This window comes from Megalops cyprinoides, chromosome 11 (genome assembly GCF_013368585.1).
Source record: "Megalops cyprinoides isolate fMegCyp1 chromosome 11, fMegCyp1.pri, whole genome shotgun sequence".
In the NCBI taxonomy this organism is placed as follows: Eukaryota; Metazoa; Chordata; class Actinopteri; order Elopiformes; family Megalopidae; genus Megalops; species Megalops cyprinoides.
Window position 1 is genome coordinate 17026251 of NC_050593.1, and position 17804 is coordinate 17044054.

The 17804-nt window shown below is 43.1% G+C and overlaps 1 protein-coding gene and 1 non-coding gene across 2 annotated transcripts; both read left to right on the forward strand.

Moving 5' to 3' along the window:
* The first annotated feature begins 2771 nt into the window (after positions 1 to 2771).
* LOC118786323 lies at positions 2772 to 2890 on the forward strand. Its single transcript, XR_005005323.1, has one exon. It is a non-coding gene; the product is annotated as a 5S ribosomal RNA (ribosomal RNA).
* An 8332-nt stretch (positions 2891 to 11222) lies between these two features.
* serpine3 (serpin peptidase inhibitor, clade E (nexin, plasminogen activator inhibitor type 1), member 3) lies at positions 11223 to 16033 on the forward strand. Its single transcript, XM_036539915.1, has 8 exons — positions 11223 to 11481; positions 12711 to 12944; positions 13610 to 13837; positions 14587 to 14785; positions 15025 to 15125; positions 15395 to 15481; positions 15650 to 15733; positions 15958 to 16033. The coding sequence occupies exons 1-8, from the start codon at positions 11223 to 11225 to the stop codon at positions 16008 to 16010; spliced, it is 1245 nt and encodes a 414-aa protein (XP_036395808.1). The 3' UTR covers positions 16011 to 16033.
* The last annotated feature ends 1771 nt before the right edge of the window (positions 16034 to 17804 follow it).

Genomic DNA, 17804 nt, shown 5'->3' on the forward strand with positions numbered 1-17804 from the left:
ATTAGTCCTCGCTGAACCTTCTCACTTGGATCTGGTTAGAGTGCTGGATATTCTCCTGCTTTCTCCAGAACTGATGTATTTTTGGCCCCCTTGCACCACCTGCACTTCTTCTGAGCCAGTTTCCTGCAAGACACAGAACACAGGGTCTTCAGCCTTCCACTGAACAGCTCGTTATTTTCACATCCTAATTTTTGTAGCTTTCAGCATCTATTACATCTCATAGTTTGAGAAAATCCAGTAAGTCAGTCCCTATAAAAGGATTTGAACAATTTAAGGAATTACAATATGAGGATTTAGTGTAGGGGTTGTTGCTTGTTTTATCTGGTGTTCTTCAAAATAATATCTGGTGTTCTTGGTTACAGCTAAATTTGAAATAACATGAACATTCTAAACTAGATGATGCCCAATTTACAGTTCCATAAGTGCAAAACTCCTATCTTTCCTGTGACTGTGTCTTTTTAAATACATGCTACTTTAGAGAGATCTCATCCTGCTGGCATGTTGGCTGTTTCTGGAGCTGATTTCCAGCGTCCTTAACACCAGAACAGTTGGCAGAAGTCCCCAATGCAGTCACATCTGGAAGAGACAAAGCACAGGATGATCAGGGAGAAGACTCAATACATTAGTGATCTTCAGATCAAGACAATGCAGGAAGATGAACCAGGTCTAGCAGTCAGGGATCTGGTCACTAGTCTCAATCATGCTGGATAGCAGAGTGAGACTATGTACATCAGCCTCTGATACAGTTAGATACTTACTATTTACAGTTATCATGCTCACTAGTAAATTAAATATCATTCATTGATATACTAAACATTCGACCAACAAGACACAGATTACAATCCGGGAAAATATTTGGTTACCACGGGATTATGGCTAGAGGGGTAAAAGTCACATTGGACAGGGCTTATCTTTCCCAGGATGGGGCACCTGATGTTTTGTTGTATAACTGACAGCAGCAGTTTGTCAGCTTGCTGTACAGAGTCTTCCTGGTCCTTGGCCTAAAGTAGACAAGTACAGGCAACATGATGATTAAATCTAAAAAAAAGGAGTAATTTGGTGGTGTATGGAGACAGACAAATAAGAGAGATTCCATTTGAATGTACGTTGGTTGATACTTACTGCTGTAGATCATCTTCCCCCTTCTGGATAAGCTTTGTCTCCATTTCTGTTTTTGTTTTTATAGTTTAGAGTTTTCTATATGCTAAATATTTCCTCCACCATATCAATATAACAGGTGGTATTAACAGTCTTAATAAAATCACCCAATTCAACTCCTTCAGCTGCTCATGTTCAATTTGCTTGAACAACATGAATTTTTCAGGCACTTACAGTTTCATTTACAGGTTTTAATCTAAAACAGACAAATACAGGAAACATGATTCTAAGGTGTTCTCAAGACCTATATATACAGGAAAAGTCATTCTGAAATTTAATGTGTTAAAACAGAAATTAAAACAAACCTTGTCAGAAATTGTATGTATTTCACAATAAGTTGGCAAGTAAGACATTAAACAGAAACTGATCACAAATATGAATGACAAAATAAATGTAAAATGGATATTTTCTGCTTTTACTCTGAAGATTTAAAGCAAAGATAACAGGAGAAAACACATCTGAAGTCCAAACTATTTAAACAGGTACACGCAGAGGAATGTTGTGCTGAGTAGCGAAGCCTGAGGCTTTATGGGAAAATATGAGGACTGGACCACGAGACAGTGGGAATGCCTTAAAGGCCAACAGAGAACACCGGCTGCAAATCATAGCAGGTATGATGAGAACTTCAGTATGATGAACATCTTTGAGATGTTATAGTTTTCACTGTAAAGTGGGTAAGCGACTTTGTTGGTGCGGCCAGTAAAGGTTAAAGGGTGGAGACGCTGAGAGTGAGTGAACATCCTCTCAACCATTTTATAAAGCTTATACAGCTTTCAGCATTCAGAAACAATCCAACAATGAGTAATAATTTAATTGTAAAAGACGTCGCTTGAATTTTAATCTTAACAATGAATATTGATTCAATTATTAAAAATTGGTTTAATCAACCTCCGTTGATTCTCCTGCTGGACATCGGTCAATTCTGGGGAACTGTGGGCATCCCTAAGGCACTGCAGTATTGTGATTGAAAAGGCATTTTTCTAAGTAATGCTACTCCTGCAGTCACACCTCACCTATATTTCATGTTCATACGCATGGCTTGCTAATTTGCTAATTTATTGCAGATGACAAATGTACTTTAGTTACGTCCGGTATAATAAGTGATCAAATTTAGACAATTCTAGTCATCGACTTTAGAAACACTGTGTTTGAGTTGTTTACAAGATAAAATGAAATTGTTTGAAAACTGTTCGTGGCGGTGTTCATGGCGTTGATGCAAAACTGTTGATAAACACGAATGTAGCTAGAAACAACCCGCTACGGCGTGCAGCGTCTTTTACTTCATATCTCCTGGTCATGTGTAACTTAGCCTATCTTTCAACAGTTTCAAAAGTTGCGTTGTTGGAGACACAAACTCCAAGACGAAAATATGACAAGTGTACCACAACCGTGAGCTTTCATGTAGCTAACTAATGTTAACTCATTATCAAACGTTTGTCACTAAATTTCCCATACAGTCCGTTAGCGTTAGCATATTTACTAGCTAGGGAGCCTACATGCTCGCAAAGTGGCATTGAAAGACCAATCCGCAGCTTCCCAAGGACCGGCATCGGTCTAGTCTAGAGACTGACGAACTGTAGCCTATAAGATGACTTTTACACCCCCTTGCTGTCGCTTACGGCCATACCACCCTGAACACGCCCGATCTCGTCCGATCTCGGAAGCTAAGCAGGGTCGGGCCGGGTTAGTACTTGGATGGGAGACCGCCTGGGAATACCCGGTGCTGTAAGCTTTTTCCCCCTCTCTGGCCAAAAGGGGGTGCTATATCCCTAACTCTGACAGAGGCTTTTTAAATTTTCTTCAACGGCAAATGCTTCATTCTCGCTCCTATGAGTTGTATCTGTAGTCATGAAAAAAGCAGTATGGCATATTAGAGACAGGTGAAATTTACGTTGCACTGTAGATTTGCGTAGTTCATCACTACAGCCCAGCTCAAGGACATCCCAAAACAGAGCCCCTAGTGCAGGTCATTGGTAACAGTTATGTTTGCTGTATTGAGGTGCAAGGCCCTATTACCAGGAAAGCTATGATGGTATTATTATCACACAGAGAAGCACATATATGCATATGTGCATATATATGGATGGATACAGTGCAGAGTATCAAGGCATGTGATACAGTAATGTTTTGGCACATTGGTAAATATTCATGTATAGCCTGATGGGAGGCATAACTCATGGGAGAAACACTACATTGTTTATCCTGCTTATTTATGAAACCTATGTAAACCTTGTATTTGATAAATGAATGATTTACAATGTCCACAGTTTACTGTAATGGAGTGTAAATTTCAAAAGCTAATGTGATCAGGTGCTTATTAAAGTTATTTCAGTATCACATCTTCCTTTAAATTTGGCTGGTGGTCACACTTAGGGAATCTGACAATTCATGACTCCATATGATGGGTATACATTTTCTGTGGTTTTTGTTAACTTTGTGTGTATTTTTCTCAGATGTTTTTATGTTACCTCTCAATAAATGCCATCCTGTTTTCCTGTCAGGATTTCTTTACTCTTTCTCTGAATATTTTGATGTCTGTTTTTAACAGCCTTTGATCATCACGGTTGTCTTCTTCTCTGATTATTATTTTGTTTTTATGACTTTTTCCTTTTTGAAGTCGCTCCCATTTAATCTCAACACCAGTGGAGGCAGTCAATTAATTAAGACACATGTGACATAATGGACATCTTCAAAAGCACTTTAATCCACTTCTGAATGTTACTGCAACTTGACAACAGAGGGTATTAAACAACATTTCGCCTGCCACACGCTGAAGAAACGTTGTGATGCAGCGGTCCGGCCACTGGAGGCAGCCCTCTCACGGATTAGGATTTCAACACATTCAAGCCGTGAGGCTCAGCATCATGGGATGCTGCCTTTTTGTTTTGTTGGGTTCCTCTTTGTCATTCTATGTTATATCTAATACAGTGCATTCAAGCACAAACAGCATATAGAACACAGCAGTATTTGAGTGGAGCATTTCAAAACCAAACATTGACTCAGATTGCCCTGTGATATTGTTGAATCGTGCGGGTCCGTTGAAAGCAAAATCTGATGGGACGCTGATCAGCAGGTGGGGGGATTTTAAATGAAGTCTGTCCGCAGCACAGCCCCCCTCGCCTTGTGAACGGGACGTGCACGCGCTGCTTTCCCGTGGGCCGTGCAGCGATTGCGCTAATGGCGCCAGGGCCGCTTGGGCTCTAATCCCAGCGCGTACCTGGCAGATCGCTGCAGCGACACCGGCTCACATCGCAGCCGCGCTCCGCACCCCGGGATCCCGCTAATCCAGCCTGAGGGCCTGCTTTCTGTGGAAGTAGGGCACAAGAGGTCAGACGCAATAAATAACTTCAAACTGCCTTCGATTGTTTAAGCACAGGTTATGCTCTTTTAAATCAGTAAATGAGCTGGTTTTAAACTAAATGAAAGTAAAAGTCATTTCTTTCCAAATCCTTTTTTTAAGGCTAATGTTTTTTTTTTTCCATCTCAAATGCAGTTGAAAACTACTGCTCGACTTATTGCAATAAAATATTTTACAAATGCTTCTGTTCTGCAAACTGAGCAGTGAACAGTAATTATTGTTCTTTTCATCTTAGCCAGGGCAACTTTCAGAGCATTAGGAGAGACAGGAGTGCAGAATAGGTAAATGATATACATTTGTGAATAGGCAAATGAAATACAATTAATTGCTTAAAAAATACTACATGGAGTTATCTTAGACAAGTAAAAGACAGATGTCTGCAACAACTCCAGTATAAACCTTCATTTCTAATTGTTGGCTATTAGTACTAACTAAAAAAGCAATTCCTTTTTGCTTTGACATATTTATAAAATCTTCATAATCATCAATCCACATCATCCCCAAATCTTCTCTACACACCCTGAACCCAGTCTCCTTGCCCTCTGTACACAGCATACATCCAGTCTCAGTAACACCCCCCACAAACACACACATGCACAATGCATTCAGTCTCAGTGGCACCTCCACACACCCTTCATCCACTCTCAGTGCCCCCCCAACACACACACACACACACATACACCAAGCATCCAGTCTGTGTGCCCCCATCCACACACCACCCTGCAACCAGACTCAGTGCCTCCTCCACGCACTCTACATCCAGTTTGAGTAGCCCCTCCATAGACCCACTCTCCCACAGAGATATTTCCTACTGGCTGTGGGAGAACATGTCCCTGAGTGCTCTCCTCCAGTGCATGCGGGAGCCAGGCGGATTGCCAGGGTCCAGCGCCAGCCAAAGCGAGCAGGCAAATCTCTGCGGCCTGTGGCCCATGCTGGGGCCCAGGGGACAGGAACTGCCAGTGAGTGGTAAGCTGACTGAGATGCACTCAGGACACTCAGAGACACACACACAGACAAACACACACACACACATCACAGGTCTCTGCCAAGCTTTCCCACAGTGCACTATGGCCCTAATTCACCCTGTTCAGTATGCCAAAGTCACCCAGGAATCTCCTCCTGTTTTCCACCTTACATTCACCACATAAACTGCGCACGTGACTCTGCGTGTGCATGTGTGTGCATGGATGCGCGTGGGCAGGTTATGCAACTCAGAGACCAAAGCCATAAGCCACAGGGGGGAAACTGGACTTTAGTACAAGTTATGATAGCTCCAAACCCAGTCACTGAAATTCAATTGATATAGTTTTTTTTTTTCAAAGGAATTGTCACAGTGTGCTGACTAGAGTGCAGTAGAAGATGTAACAGTTACACGCAATATAACATCTATTGATGACTAGTACTTGAAAAGAAAAAAAACTCAGATGTTAATGAGGAAAAAAGTGGGAGTCCCTTCAGTCCTCCTGTGGAAACCAGAGATTAACTTCAGGACAAAGAGCAGAGGAAAGCTGTCTGCAGTTGCAGTTTCTTGCATGGATATGGAGTATATTATGTTGTAGTGGATGTGGGATATTGATCCCCATCCAAGAGATGGTGGGAAAAAGACAAAGGAAGAAGAAATTGGAGCGTGTAGGCTCCCAGGTGGAAAATGGTTGATAATATGGGTATGATAGCTTCACAGTCTCATAACACCATAAGTGACATGAGGGCACCTCAGCAGTTCAACTGTGGAAGCATAGCTGCAAGGTTCACACTACAGGGAGGTGGTATTTAAAGGTGAAATAGGATAAAGACATGAGATTTTAATCTCAAATTAAATCTCTGCAGGGGAGGAGGCAAGTCATTCTGTAAGTTCTGAGCCCTGTAATGAAATGCCCTGCTGAATATTTTAGATTTTGAAATTTTAGGGATAAGCGGAAAGCTGAGACTGCAAGGGTCCAGCAAGATTTTTTGTTTTAATGAAAATCCTTGGTGCGGCATTTTGGACCATTTGGAGAGTTGTCCAAATTCAGTCTGAGCTGCCAAATAGTAAGGCATTGCAATAATCCAGTTGTGAGGACACATAGGCAGGCAAAGGCATGTTTTTCAACGTGCTAGAGAGATAGGAGGTGTTTTAGTTTTACAATGATTCCAATGTAAAAAAAAGGGTTACTCTTTTTACATAAATTCCACAGAGAGAGCAGAATCTGCAATAAGATCTCTAGTCTCTGCTTTTGGAGTTAAAGGAAAGCCATCTGTATTTAGGACAAATCATGATATGACATCACAAAGCCATCTGGGATCTAGAGGCATGAACTCTAGTGACAGAGAAGTTGGAGTTATCTACCTCCTCAAGGAGCAAAATATGTAGGGGAAAGAGCAATGGCCATCTCAACTCGTTATCTCAGGGTAACTAAATACATTCAGTTGAAGCATCTTTGATCTGCACAAACTAAAACCTGATAAACAAACTGAATCCCCTGCCAAGCCAGCCATACTTTTTAAGCTCACTTAAAGAATTTGATGATCAATCATGTCATATGATCCACTCCACAAAGTGGGGGGTTCGGTCCTTCTTGTTTTGTCCTTAGTGCAGTTAAGAGACTTTGCAAGTGTCCTTTTCCCAATAGATAGATCTCGTCAAGAGCTTTCTTTTGACATATGAAACTCATTTTGGCCCAGAATGTTACTTACGCTCCTTTGGGTCTCAGTCCCTTAAAGAATGGTGTCTGTACCATGACCCACGTGAATGCTCTGAATTTAATCACAATTTTCCTGTGAGGTAAAGTAAGTGAATAATGGCCTTTCCACTTCTTTTTCCAGAATTTTTGAAAGAAAGGAACTGTAACACACCAAAGTTTCACATACAGTGCAGAAAGTGCAGCCTTTTGAAGACATATTTACCATTTCCCAGTTACAGTTTCACATAAATAACATGAGAGGGAAATAGTTTTAATTTCTTATTGTATATCAATAAGTCTAAATGGGAAAAAGTCTGACCATCCCACACTGTGTCCTTGTACTTGCAACAAGAATTAGTCCCAAAGAGCAGTGAACACTGACCAACAGTCATGGCCAGTACACAGTGAATGTGCAGTGCTGTGCTGATCAGATACATTGATCAGGGCATTCATCCTGGCACAATATATTTGAGGGACGTATGCTTAAACTGAAACATCCCTGTCCTTAGTGTTTACTTTAACAGTATATTCATCTGCTGGACTCCTGGAAGTCAGTGTGGGACTTGAGGCAGACCAGATGGTGATGTAACCGAGATGACGAAAGTCAAACAAACCTGCCAATTCGCCAGATCAGAGTTAATCGCTGTTGTTGCGAAAAGACACACCTACAAGTAAAAGCAGGGCAGGCTTGCCACGGACTAAAACACCTGGCTTGAAGTATTGTGTAATCTCTTCCTGTCTTAAAAGGAGAAGGCTGGCTTGAAACTGTAAGATGTGTGTAGTATACACCACCTATACCTAATATCTAATATCTGGATATGTCATGCTATCTGAGCAGGTTGACCTGCTCTCCATGACCAGCATTTCTCAGCTACTGCTCAGATGTGGAGGTCAGCCTGGGTCCCTCACTGCATCCATGATCAGAGTCTCCATGGAGTGGGCATCCCATTAGACCGATGCACAGCTCAGCATCTGGAGAGGAACTGGGAAACATCCAGACAGGGTGGTGCTCCAGGAATATAATCAATTGGTCACTTTCTTGGGAAAATCAGATGGAAAGCAAGCCAGTATTGTGGTGATTTTTTTTTCAGGTTCAAGTCATCTGACTTCTTTTCCAGAGATGACCCTGACAATGAAAGCCATCTTTTATTTAGGCAGTAATTCAGACTGTTGTTTATGTTCAATTACCGTGACATTTCTTCCACTCAAGTCCTCAAATTCCAAATGCCTTTGATGGAACACTGGTATTAAGGAATGTGGCATCTCTATTGATGTGTCCAAATATGCGCTGCCAATTAGCATGACCCAGTAATGGAGAGAATCCAATGGGACAATGCAGGCAAATACCTTATTTCTACCAATCACGGTCCCTTCAAAGTTTATCATGGGAAAATGTCATTTTTCCCATCTCTCTTTTTAAGCTTATTGACATGGCAGTGTCAATTAAGAGTCTTGGCTTGATGGCACTGCAAAGGAAAGGTCAAATTACAGGCAGAAATGTTTATTATGAACCACAAATATCTCTATGTGCTTTAAATGAAAATACTGAAATTAAAGAGCTATTAAATAATGAAAATGTGATTCTGTCGTTATGTGAAGTTTTTTTTTTTTACTAATTGTGCATATACGCATCATTTCAAGTAATTATTTCTACTACAAGCAAATTAGTACTAATGGCAATTCAGATAAAAACCGTGAGGATTTCTGGTGTGGTCTGTTTTGCTGAGTTCCGCTGTTTTTGTAGGTCACTCTGAATAAGAGCGACTGCTCAATGGCTAAATGTAAATGAAATGAAATGACAATGAAGGGGCCCCCAATTACCTGAATTGGAACAAGGACTTAATGAAGGGCCATGCTGACTAACACGAAGACAAGGGTAGGATAAGCACACCATCCGCTAAACAGGATATCATAAACACTCATCTCTCACAGATCACCCTACACATGATGGAAAAACTCTCATAAGTGCATTCATATTAAATAACAAATTGCGACACATGCCTTGAGATTTTATTGCACTTCTAATTGAGGAAGTTATTAAATTTTCAATTAATTCTACACTGAGAATTGTAACATTTGCTTATGGGCAGCAGCAAGCAGCAAGCTACTGTAAAATGCAACACAAATATATGCAACATAAATACACTGATATAACTATGATCATTCATTAAATTAATCTGAGAGGAATTTGTCATAAAACTTCAAGTACTTGCCATGCATTGTCATGATTGACTGCAAGTGTATGCTTTGGTTGCCGGGATGACTTTGGATTCCGCACAACAAAAGCGCGAGTGTTGTGTAACTAATGAATGTGTCTCCCTCTCTTTCTCTCGGAGTTTGTGCGGCTCGATTCATGCACCGGACATGTGTGTGTGCGAGCGTGTGGCTTTTCTCAGCCCGTTCTCGGATTTGCTGGTCAGTGACATGCCTCTCGCCGCCTGGCTCTTTATAGCCCCAGCCTGCAGGAATTCTGATCGAGTGGTACGGACATCGCCGATAGAGAGTGCAAACACGGACCATCCCCTTTAAACACGGTCTTATGACTGAACAGACCTCAATCGGCCAGCTGCGAAAGTTGCGGACAGTCAAAACGATCCGACATCAGAAGTGACAGGGATATAACAGCAGACTAGCGCTCAGTGACAGGAATATTCAGGCGAGACATCAAACTGAGCCAACAGCGCTATCCTCTCGCTACCTCAGTGGGCTGAAACGACCCACTGTACCAAGCGGTGAGTTGCTGCTGCTCCTTTCAGACCTATGGACTTTTCCTCTTGCCACTAAATTCTCAGTAACCTGCGGATCCTAGTCCATGCAATATTTTGGAAATTCAAGATGACTTAATTTATCAAACAGTATCTTGGTTTGAGTTTGTCGAAAATAGTTAATAGCACATTGTGTAGCATTCCGTAGCATCCGATGCAAAGACTATGTGATACAGTGTACTTGGCATTATAAATTATGAAATTATTCCTTTTACAACTAATGCATTATTTTGGTGTGGATTAAGGTAATAGATGTTTCTTATAATCGTAAATTATGTGCTCCGAGAAGAAAACGTAATTTTTTGTTTTCTTTGTAGTGTACGCACAATTACGTTTATGGGGTGTATTCTAACACCGAATTTACGTTGTACGTTATTAATGTGAACTGATGCAGAACAATTTCACATCATAAGTTTCCTCTAGTTCCAGATAATGCGTTATAATACGTTCTAATACGCCGGAAGATAATTATTTCTTGTACTGAAGAAATCAAGACCTTTTATACGTTTTCCTTGTTTAAATGCTGCAATGTTACCGCGCCTCTTATCAAGTTGCATTTTTTTTTTTCACTGACACACACCGTTAATATGTGTGGAAAAAAGTTTATTGGTGCTAAGCGAAGACATGTACAGGCATTCTTCTTACTGTAGTAAACAATATGCTTCCTAATTTGGCAGGAGTAGTATGGGTTCGCGGTTTAGCTAATTTAGGAGAGAAACACTTCCAAGTCTTTCCTCACAAAAGTCAATATTCTCCTCCTCTGGGCGGATCAGCTACTGAGCGGTAGAGAGCGCACAGCCTCCAACGTCAGAAAAATCTTTGTTAAAGTCAGTGAAGAACACTATATACGAGGGCACTGTCTGTGTTTGCCAGTGAGTCTGCTGTAGCGTATACTGAAATTAAAAGCTACAAACACTTTTGCTACTCATTCTGACATATTTTTAGCATTTGGACACAAACATGTCTGTGTCACACAAGAAAATAAATAAAACTAAACATACTGTATATTAGGGTTCTGTTTCAATTTTGAAATTCAGAGCTGGTGCACAGTAAATTGTCTGATCTAGACTATCATTTTCTCATTCACTTCAACGGGAAACAGTGTTGTCTTAATGCAAGGATCAACATTCATAACGCCAAACAAGATGTAGACCCAGGCAATGAAATAACTACTATGGTAATGTATAAACTCATATTATTTGTATTTCAGTGACATCAGTGCTGTGGACCTATCCTCCCCCTGCCATTGCCCAGGCCCCAGCCACCCAACCCCATGCTGCAATGTGTCGCCTGTCGATGACCTCGCTCTTCATCTGCCTGTGGCTGGTCAGGAAGAGCCACGGGGGCCTCGGGGACACCCTCGGGGAGCTGCACACCGAGTTCGCCGTCAGCCTCTACCAAACGCTCACAGAGACCGACAACAACTCCAACCTGATCGTGTCTCCAGTGAGCATCTCTGTGTCCTTGGGGCTGCTGCAGTTCGGGGCCAGGGGGAACACACTGTCCCAACTGGAGGGAGCACTGAGGTACAACTCCAATGGTAAGACCCAGCGATGACAACGGCGATGCTCATGGTTACTAGTTTGAGTCATTACACCACCCTTTCCCAGGGTCAAAGAATCATTTTCCAGTTCTTTTCAGTTCTCTATTGAAAAAGCTCTTTTGTCAGCACTTGGCATCAATTCAGTTGTAAACATGCACTACAACAAATAAAATTTGATTCAGATGTCAGAATAGGGACCACCTCTGCAGATCAGTAGTGAATGACAAGTACCAACCACTACCACCAATATTTACCAGTGCTGCACTGTATAATTGAGGCCTTTGTTACAGAGGTTCTTCAACAAACTGCTCCCCTTTCCAGAGTTTTTCATCCTGCTTCACATTGCTGCAGGGACTCATTTCTGATATTACAGCACCTCACTCGCACACCGTAAGACCTTAATAAGGTGCCTGGAGAAAAACAGTGTGCCGGCCTGGTACTGCAGAGCGGTGCCAGGTCCCTCGTACCCTGGGTGCAGCGTGGTGTCTGGAGCCCTAATGCCTTCCCCTGTAATCTCATTATTCTGTGGGTAATGCTGAGTAACTCCGTGGCTGAGAGGCCAATGTAACGCAGCATAAAAACAGTGCTGTGCAGCGTCCGCCACATGGAGGAAAAGTCCGCTCTCAGTTGTCTGTTTCTCCTGCAGTGGACGATGTCTCTTGCCAGCCTGGGCTTAAATGACATGCAGCTAGAAAAGTGAATTAGTTTCATTTGGTAACTCAGTACTGCAGGTTGCATTCAGGAAGGCTTCAGAGAGTGTGGGACAACATCAGTGTCACAGTTAGTACTTAAACAGTTAGCAGCCTAACGAGTTTTGGAAGCTTTGAGATTTGGTGGAGACTGTGTGACTCAAGTCCCTCAAGCCTGGACGCATGCAGGGTTTTACTGATTCTTTCCATCCTGAGAGATGTGCTAAAAATAGATTCAACTTACAATTTCGAGAATGAGCTCACAGAGGAGGTAAAACCAGAAACTTTGGCACCCCGGACTTTGCATGATCCCTCTCTGAACTAGAGCTATCCAGCCAACTCTTGACATTTGTGTAGACATGTCCTAGCAACATTATCATACTGTTTGTATGTGACACAAACACTGAGGAAATGTTGGACAGTGGATGCTGTTCAGATTATTAAAACTGAGAAATAGACTAAAGACTGTGACTTTCAAATGAGAATGGATGTTGTGGATGTGGCATCATCACCAACCACATTGTTGTGCTCTTCCAGAGGTGCGCATGCAGGACTTCCTGATGCAGGTGCCAGGGGACACGGGTAACTCCAGTCAGGCCGTGCGGGTGCAGCTGGCTTGCGCCCTCTTTGTTGAGAGCGGGATGCAGCTCTCTCCGGTGTTTACCCAGCATGCATCGGCGTGGGGCAACAGCAGCGTGCTCCACACCAACTTCAGCCAGCCCAATCACACCCGCAGCCAGATGGAGCAATGGATCCGCAGCCACGGCAACGGTAAGCGACACTGGGAGGTTCTCACTGTTTCTCCCACAATCCACTCCTCGCAAGCACTGCTCCCTCAGAAAAACACCACCTACACCCCGTCACACATCAGTGCTGCACCCTCCATGTCTCCGATCCCTGCTGGACTCACAAGTGCAGCCCCGTCATAGTGGCTCCAGTCAGTCTGCACCATAAATGAAGTCCTTCTACAGAACGTACATCAGGCTGAAAACATCAATGACAGGCCTTTTCTTCCTCTCTGGGTATGGTGACAGTGAGGAGGATTGGAGGGTGAGCACTCTCCCACTTAGTGCTGCGCCAAGGGGTCTGTGCCACTCAGCTGTCAGCCTGTCGTCTGAACAAAGAGGCATACACACACATCCCACACAAACCATACAGATTATTCTATGAAACGCAGCAAATATTCTAGATATGATTTCTTGCAAGTATGGTAAACCATAGGTTTACTGCGATAAAGAAATTGCAAGAGAAAAAAGACATAACATGTTGGCTAGTGTGGCAATGAAAAGTTATTTCATTGCAACACACTGAGAAGGGCTAATACAGTTGCTCTGCGCTCTAAATTTTTATATAATAGCATTTGTTGTGTACTCAAGAGTGAGTTGTGGCGTGTGCTTGACCGTATCTTAATGGGTCCCTGGTGGTCCTCTCTTCAGGTGAGGCCCACGCCCTCCCACCTGGAGACCTCTCGGGTTTGGCAGAGCCACAGGGTGACCCCCCCAGGTGGGGTCAGTTGCAGATGGCCCTGGTTACCACGGTAGCCTTCAGGGGCGCCTGGCAGAAGCAGTTCCTTTTCGCTGACACCCAGAACCTGCCCTTCACCCTCTCAGACGGCACCACCATCAAAGTGCCAATGATGTACCAGGCCTCAGAAGTCAACTTTGGTAAAGAAACAATACAGTACATTATAACCTCCTGGCTGCCAGCACTCGTGTTCATGTAGCCCAGGGTTGGGAACATACTGGCTGAATTACACTGTACCTCCATTTCAAGACTTTAGCACAAAAGCACAAGTTAAGCTTGAAAAGAAACTAGGAACTGTAAGTTATGGGAACAGAATGTATTTGAGAGAACAAAAACAATATGCGTCAGAGTGGTGCTGATGTTTGCCTTGAACCAATTTAAAGAGGGATCCATCACACCTGTTTTCAAGTTATAAAATGAAAAGGCCTTTATACACATGGCTTTTTCTTGCTAGAAAATAATAAAAGTAAGTTTGCAGGCAACTACTGCCACTTTGGGGATGAAAAGGAATGTCTTCATCAGGGGCTTTTCTAGTTTTCTAGTAAGACAAAGTTATGTGAATAAAGCCTGCTTGACCTGGGTTCTTCTACAGTTCTACCCCAAAAGCCAGCAATATTCAGTTTTTTTCCACTCTGGTCACCGTTCTTCCATTACTTTTCCTCCTTACTGCTACACTGTAATTAAGTATGCGATTTGCTTCTCTTATCCCAAATGAACAAGTGTTTTGATATTTTACAATGATACACTCATCTATCACTGCTTAGTTAGTTCCTTCATCCAAATGACATTTTTAGTGTCTCGGCACTGCAAAGCTCACCGCGCATGCTGGAGCAGATGTACCTTGCATCTTGTTGGTTAATACTCTGCCCTGTATGTGCGTCACCTGCAGGTCAGTTCCGCACCCCCACGGACCACAGGTACACGGTTGTGGAGCTGCCGTACCTGGGGGAGTCCCTCAGCCTGCTGGTGGCCCTACCCAGCGACCGGAAGGTCCCCCTGTCCCAGCTGGAGCTGCAGGTCAGCCCTCACGCTGTGGGACTCTGGGCCAGCGGGCTGCGGCGGACCAAGATGGACGTTTTCCTGCCCAGGTGAGAGTGACTTTAAAATATGGTCATCTGCAATCAAGTCCAGTTGATGTCTCGCTCTTAATAGCCCAACCCAACTTTGTGTCAAGCAATTCCAAGTTCAATTTAAAGCCGTTCCCCACAGCTTTGTTAGATGAATCAGTAGCACAAACTGTGAAACATGCCCAATTTTGTCAGCACAAAAAAGTGGTTTTAACAGGTTTCCTGTATCATGCAATATGCTGTTTTACAATTTCTTAAAGGTTCAAGATCCAGAACAGATTCAACTTGAAGTCAGCTCTTCTTTCACTGGGCATTTCTGACATCTTTGATCCTGCAGCTGCAGACTTCGGAGGAATCTCAGGTAACTCCTGCCCCCCTTTTTCCACCCGATTGACAGGAATTTACCCCTGAATACTCACTTCCCCTTCCTGAAGTCCCCCACATAACACTACCCATATTCATAGATCTGAGCTTATCAAACAGCATACAGCCAACCTTCTTGACCCAGCTTTAGTGAGTGTGGCTACCCCTGGAGGCCTGCTCCAGCTCTAGGAAAGATGCCCCTAGCATAAGACACTTCAGAAAATGCCAGGATCATTGTGACACTGTGTGACCCAATTTATCTCCCAGCAGAGGATGGTCTGTACGTGTCAGAAGCCATCCATGAAGCCAAAATAGAGGTAACTGAAGAGGGAACCAAGGCAGCAGCAGCTACAGGTAGGCCTCCAGTCATACACTGCAGTGTGTACTACAGTGCTTACTGTCCTGTACTAGTCCCTGGAAAAGGATCCTGCAGTTAGAGTTTGGAAACCCATTATGCTTGGGTTAATATTTATGAGGGTAAAAAACGCTGTCACTCATGCATGTTTCTGCTCATGCTTACAGCGATGGTGCTACTTAAACGATCCCGTGCTCCTGTGTTCAAGGCAGACAGGCCATTTCTCTTCCTCCTGAGAGAAGTCAGCACAGGTAAGAGTACCCATCAGCAGGGACTGGGGGAGTTTCCACACAGACCAGTTCTGGGCAAATTCTCTGGTCAAGCCCCCTTAAAAAGGCAATGAGAACTTGCCTGTTACAGATGTCTGTTACATTACTGTACACTTTACTACAAGTATTTCTTTAGAGTATGGGTTATCAGAAACAGTTTGTCTTTGAAAATGGCATGCTCTAAATCCCTCATCTGTCCCCTGTAGGATCTGTACTATTCATGGGGCGTGTGATGAACCCAGCGGAGCAGGCGCCCTGAGCCCTGCAGCTGCCCCCACCCCCAACCCCCACCCCCCCTGCGTGGTGCTGCTCACTGATCATATTTATTGGGGACGGACTGGAGGCTCTGCAGACTCCTACTTCAGGAAGAGGGATAATATTCTTGTACATATCTGTAAATAAAATTTGAATACACGGTTCTTTTTCATTTCAAGTGTACAGAGTGTTTTCTCACCTTTACCAGACTGCATCATTAAATTGGGTTCAGGGGGCAGGGCCAGGGGGGTAGTGAGTAATAGTGTTAGAGGAGAACTGAGTGGCTCTTAAGAGTCACACTCCTGCAGAGTCATTTTTACACCCAGAACAGCAGGCAGCTCATATTACCATACCATCAGTAACTTAAAGACTGACACTTAACCACAACATCCTGTGACTTCTCTGCATACAGCCCACATACATAAAAGCTTTTAATACAATCTTACTTTTTGAAAGAAACTAATCAAAAGTTATTTAAAATGTAAAAGTCACACACTCCATTTGTCTGAGAAACTCAAGTGATGTTTGAAGGGAGAGACTGCCATTTTAAACCACATTTGAATTTAGAAAAACTGTTAATAATAAAATACTCACTTCTGCAACAGATTCATGATTAGTGCCCTATGTGTGAAATACAATACAAGCAGTCTTCTTTATAGACTGAATTCAGCTTCCACAGAGTGGAAGTGAGGTGCAAGATTGATATGGGGCTGAAATGGATTCTGAGGAAGACTTCAATGATTCAGTGGAGTTGTCTGAAAAGCCACAATTCACACTGGTTTCATGTTCATTTTTTTCTTGACACTTCTGAAAATAAAATCAAAAAGCAAGTCTGGAACTCTGAGACATTCAGCAGACAATTTTAGAGAGGCTATTCATCTTTTATTCCCATCAGCCATTCACAGTGTAAAATAGAAACTTTGTTCAATGAAATACTTACAAAAGGAATTTCTTTGTACTTCTCAAAGTTCTCAAATTTGTCTATTTACATGTATACACAGTATTCAAAATACTTTCTTTTTGTAGCATATTCTGAAAGTTTCTAAAGAAGGACAAGTATGGCAAATATTTGGTCCTCGAAGAAAGGGTGGGAGAAGGGGGAAAGTGGTGTAGCAGAGTTGTCATATTTGGCAACGTAATGCTGGAGGTATAACTGAGGGCGGGCCAGCCCTGGACACAAGGCCATAAGCTGCCTGTAACACTCCACTGACTGAGGGAGCCATTTTACTGTGGCGCAGCAAGAAGTGTGCGTTTGACTACTTCTTCCCCTTTTTTCCCCCCCACAGACGGAGACACAGCTCTAACACTGTTTAGGCCAGTGGTTCTGCAGGGACTCAGTGACGCCCTATTGTTTATGCTCCGCATCGAACGGTGGTTTTTTCCCCGAGACTCTCACACAGGAACATATTCGGATTCGCCGTAGGGTCTAAATCAAAGTGCTGCCAGGAAATGCAGATGCCTGAGGATCTCAGTCCATTACAGTCAATTGCAACGGATGTCTTTCCGGTCAAGTATGAACAGAAGACAAACACTACTCTTTTTTTTTTTTTAACTGAAATGTAGTAGGACAGTAAGGTGAGAGACATGACTTTCCCGCTTTGTCTTCGTGTCCTACGACGCCGGACAGAAATGTTCAGTGAGATGGAAGTTCAGACTTTACCGCAGTCTCCCCAGCGAGGCAGCAGTGCGGTGCTCCCCTACGAGCAGATGTGGAAAGGGAATGTAGTTCTACCCTAAGGTCACAATAGGACAGCAAAGACAGTGATCTAGTGAGTTACCATCTTTAGTCCAGAGGAAC

Bases quoted from the DNA above. Each gene is read 5' to 3' on its own strand.
- serpine3 (XM_036539915.1), top strand. From the start codon at position 11,223: ATGTGTCGCCTGTCGATGACCTCGCTCTTCATCTGCCTGTGGCTGGTC. The intron at 11,482-12,710 runs GTAAGACCCAGC...GTGCTCTTCCAG, and splicing joins ACTGAGGTACAACTCCAATG to AGGTGCGCATGCAGGACTTC. The intron at 14,786-15,024 runs GTGAGAGTGACT...AATTTCTTAAAG, and splicing joins ATGGACGTTTTCCTGCCCAG to GTTCAAGATCCAGAACAGAT.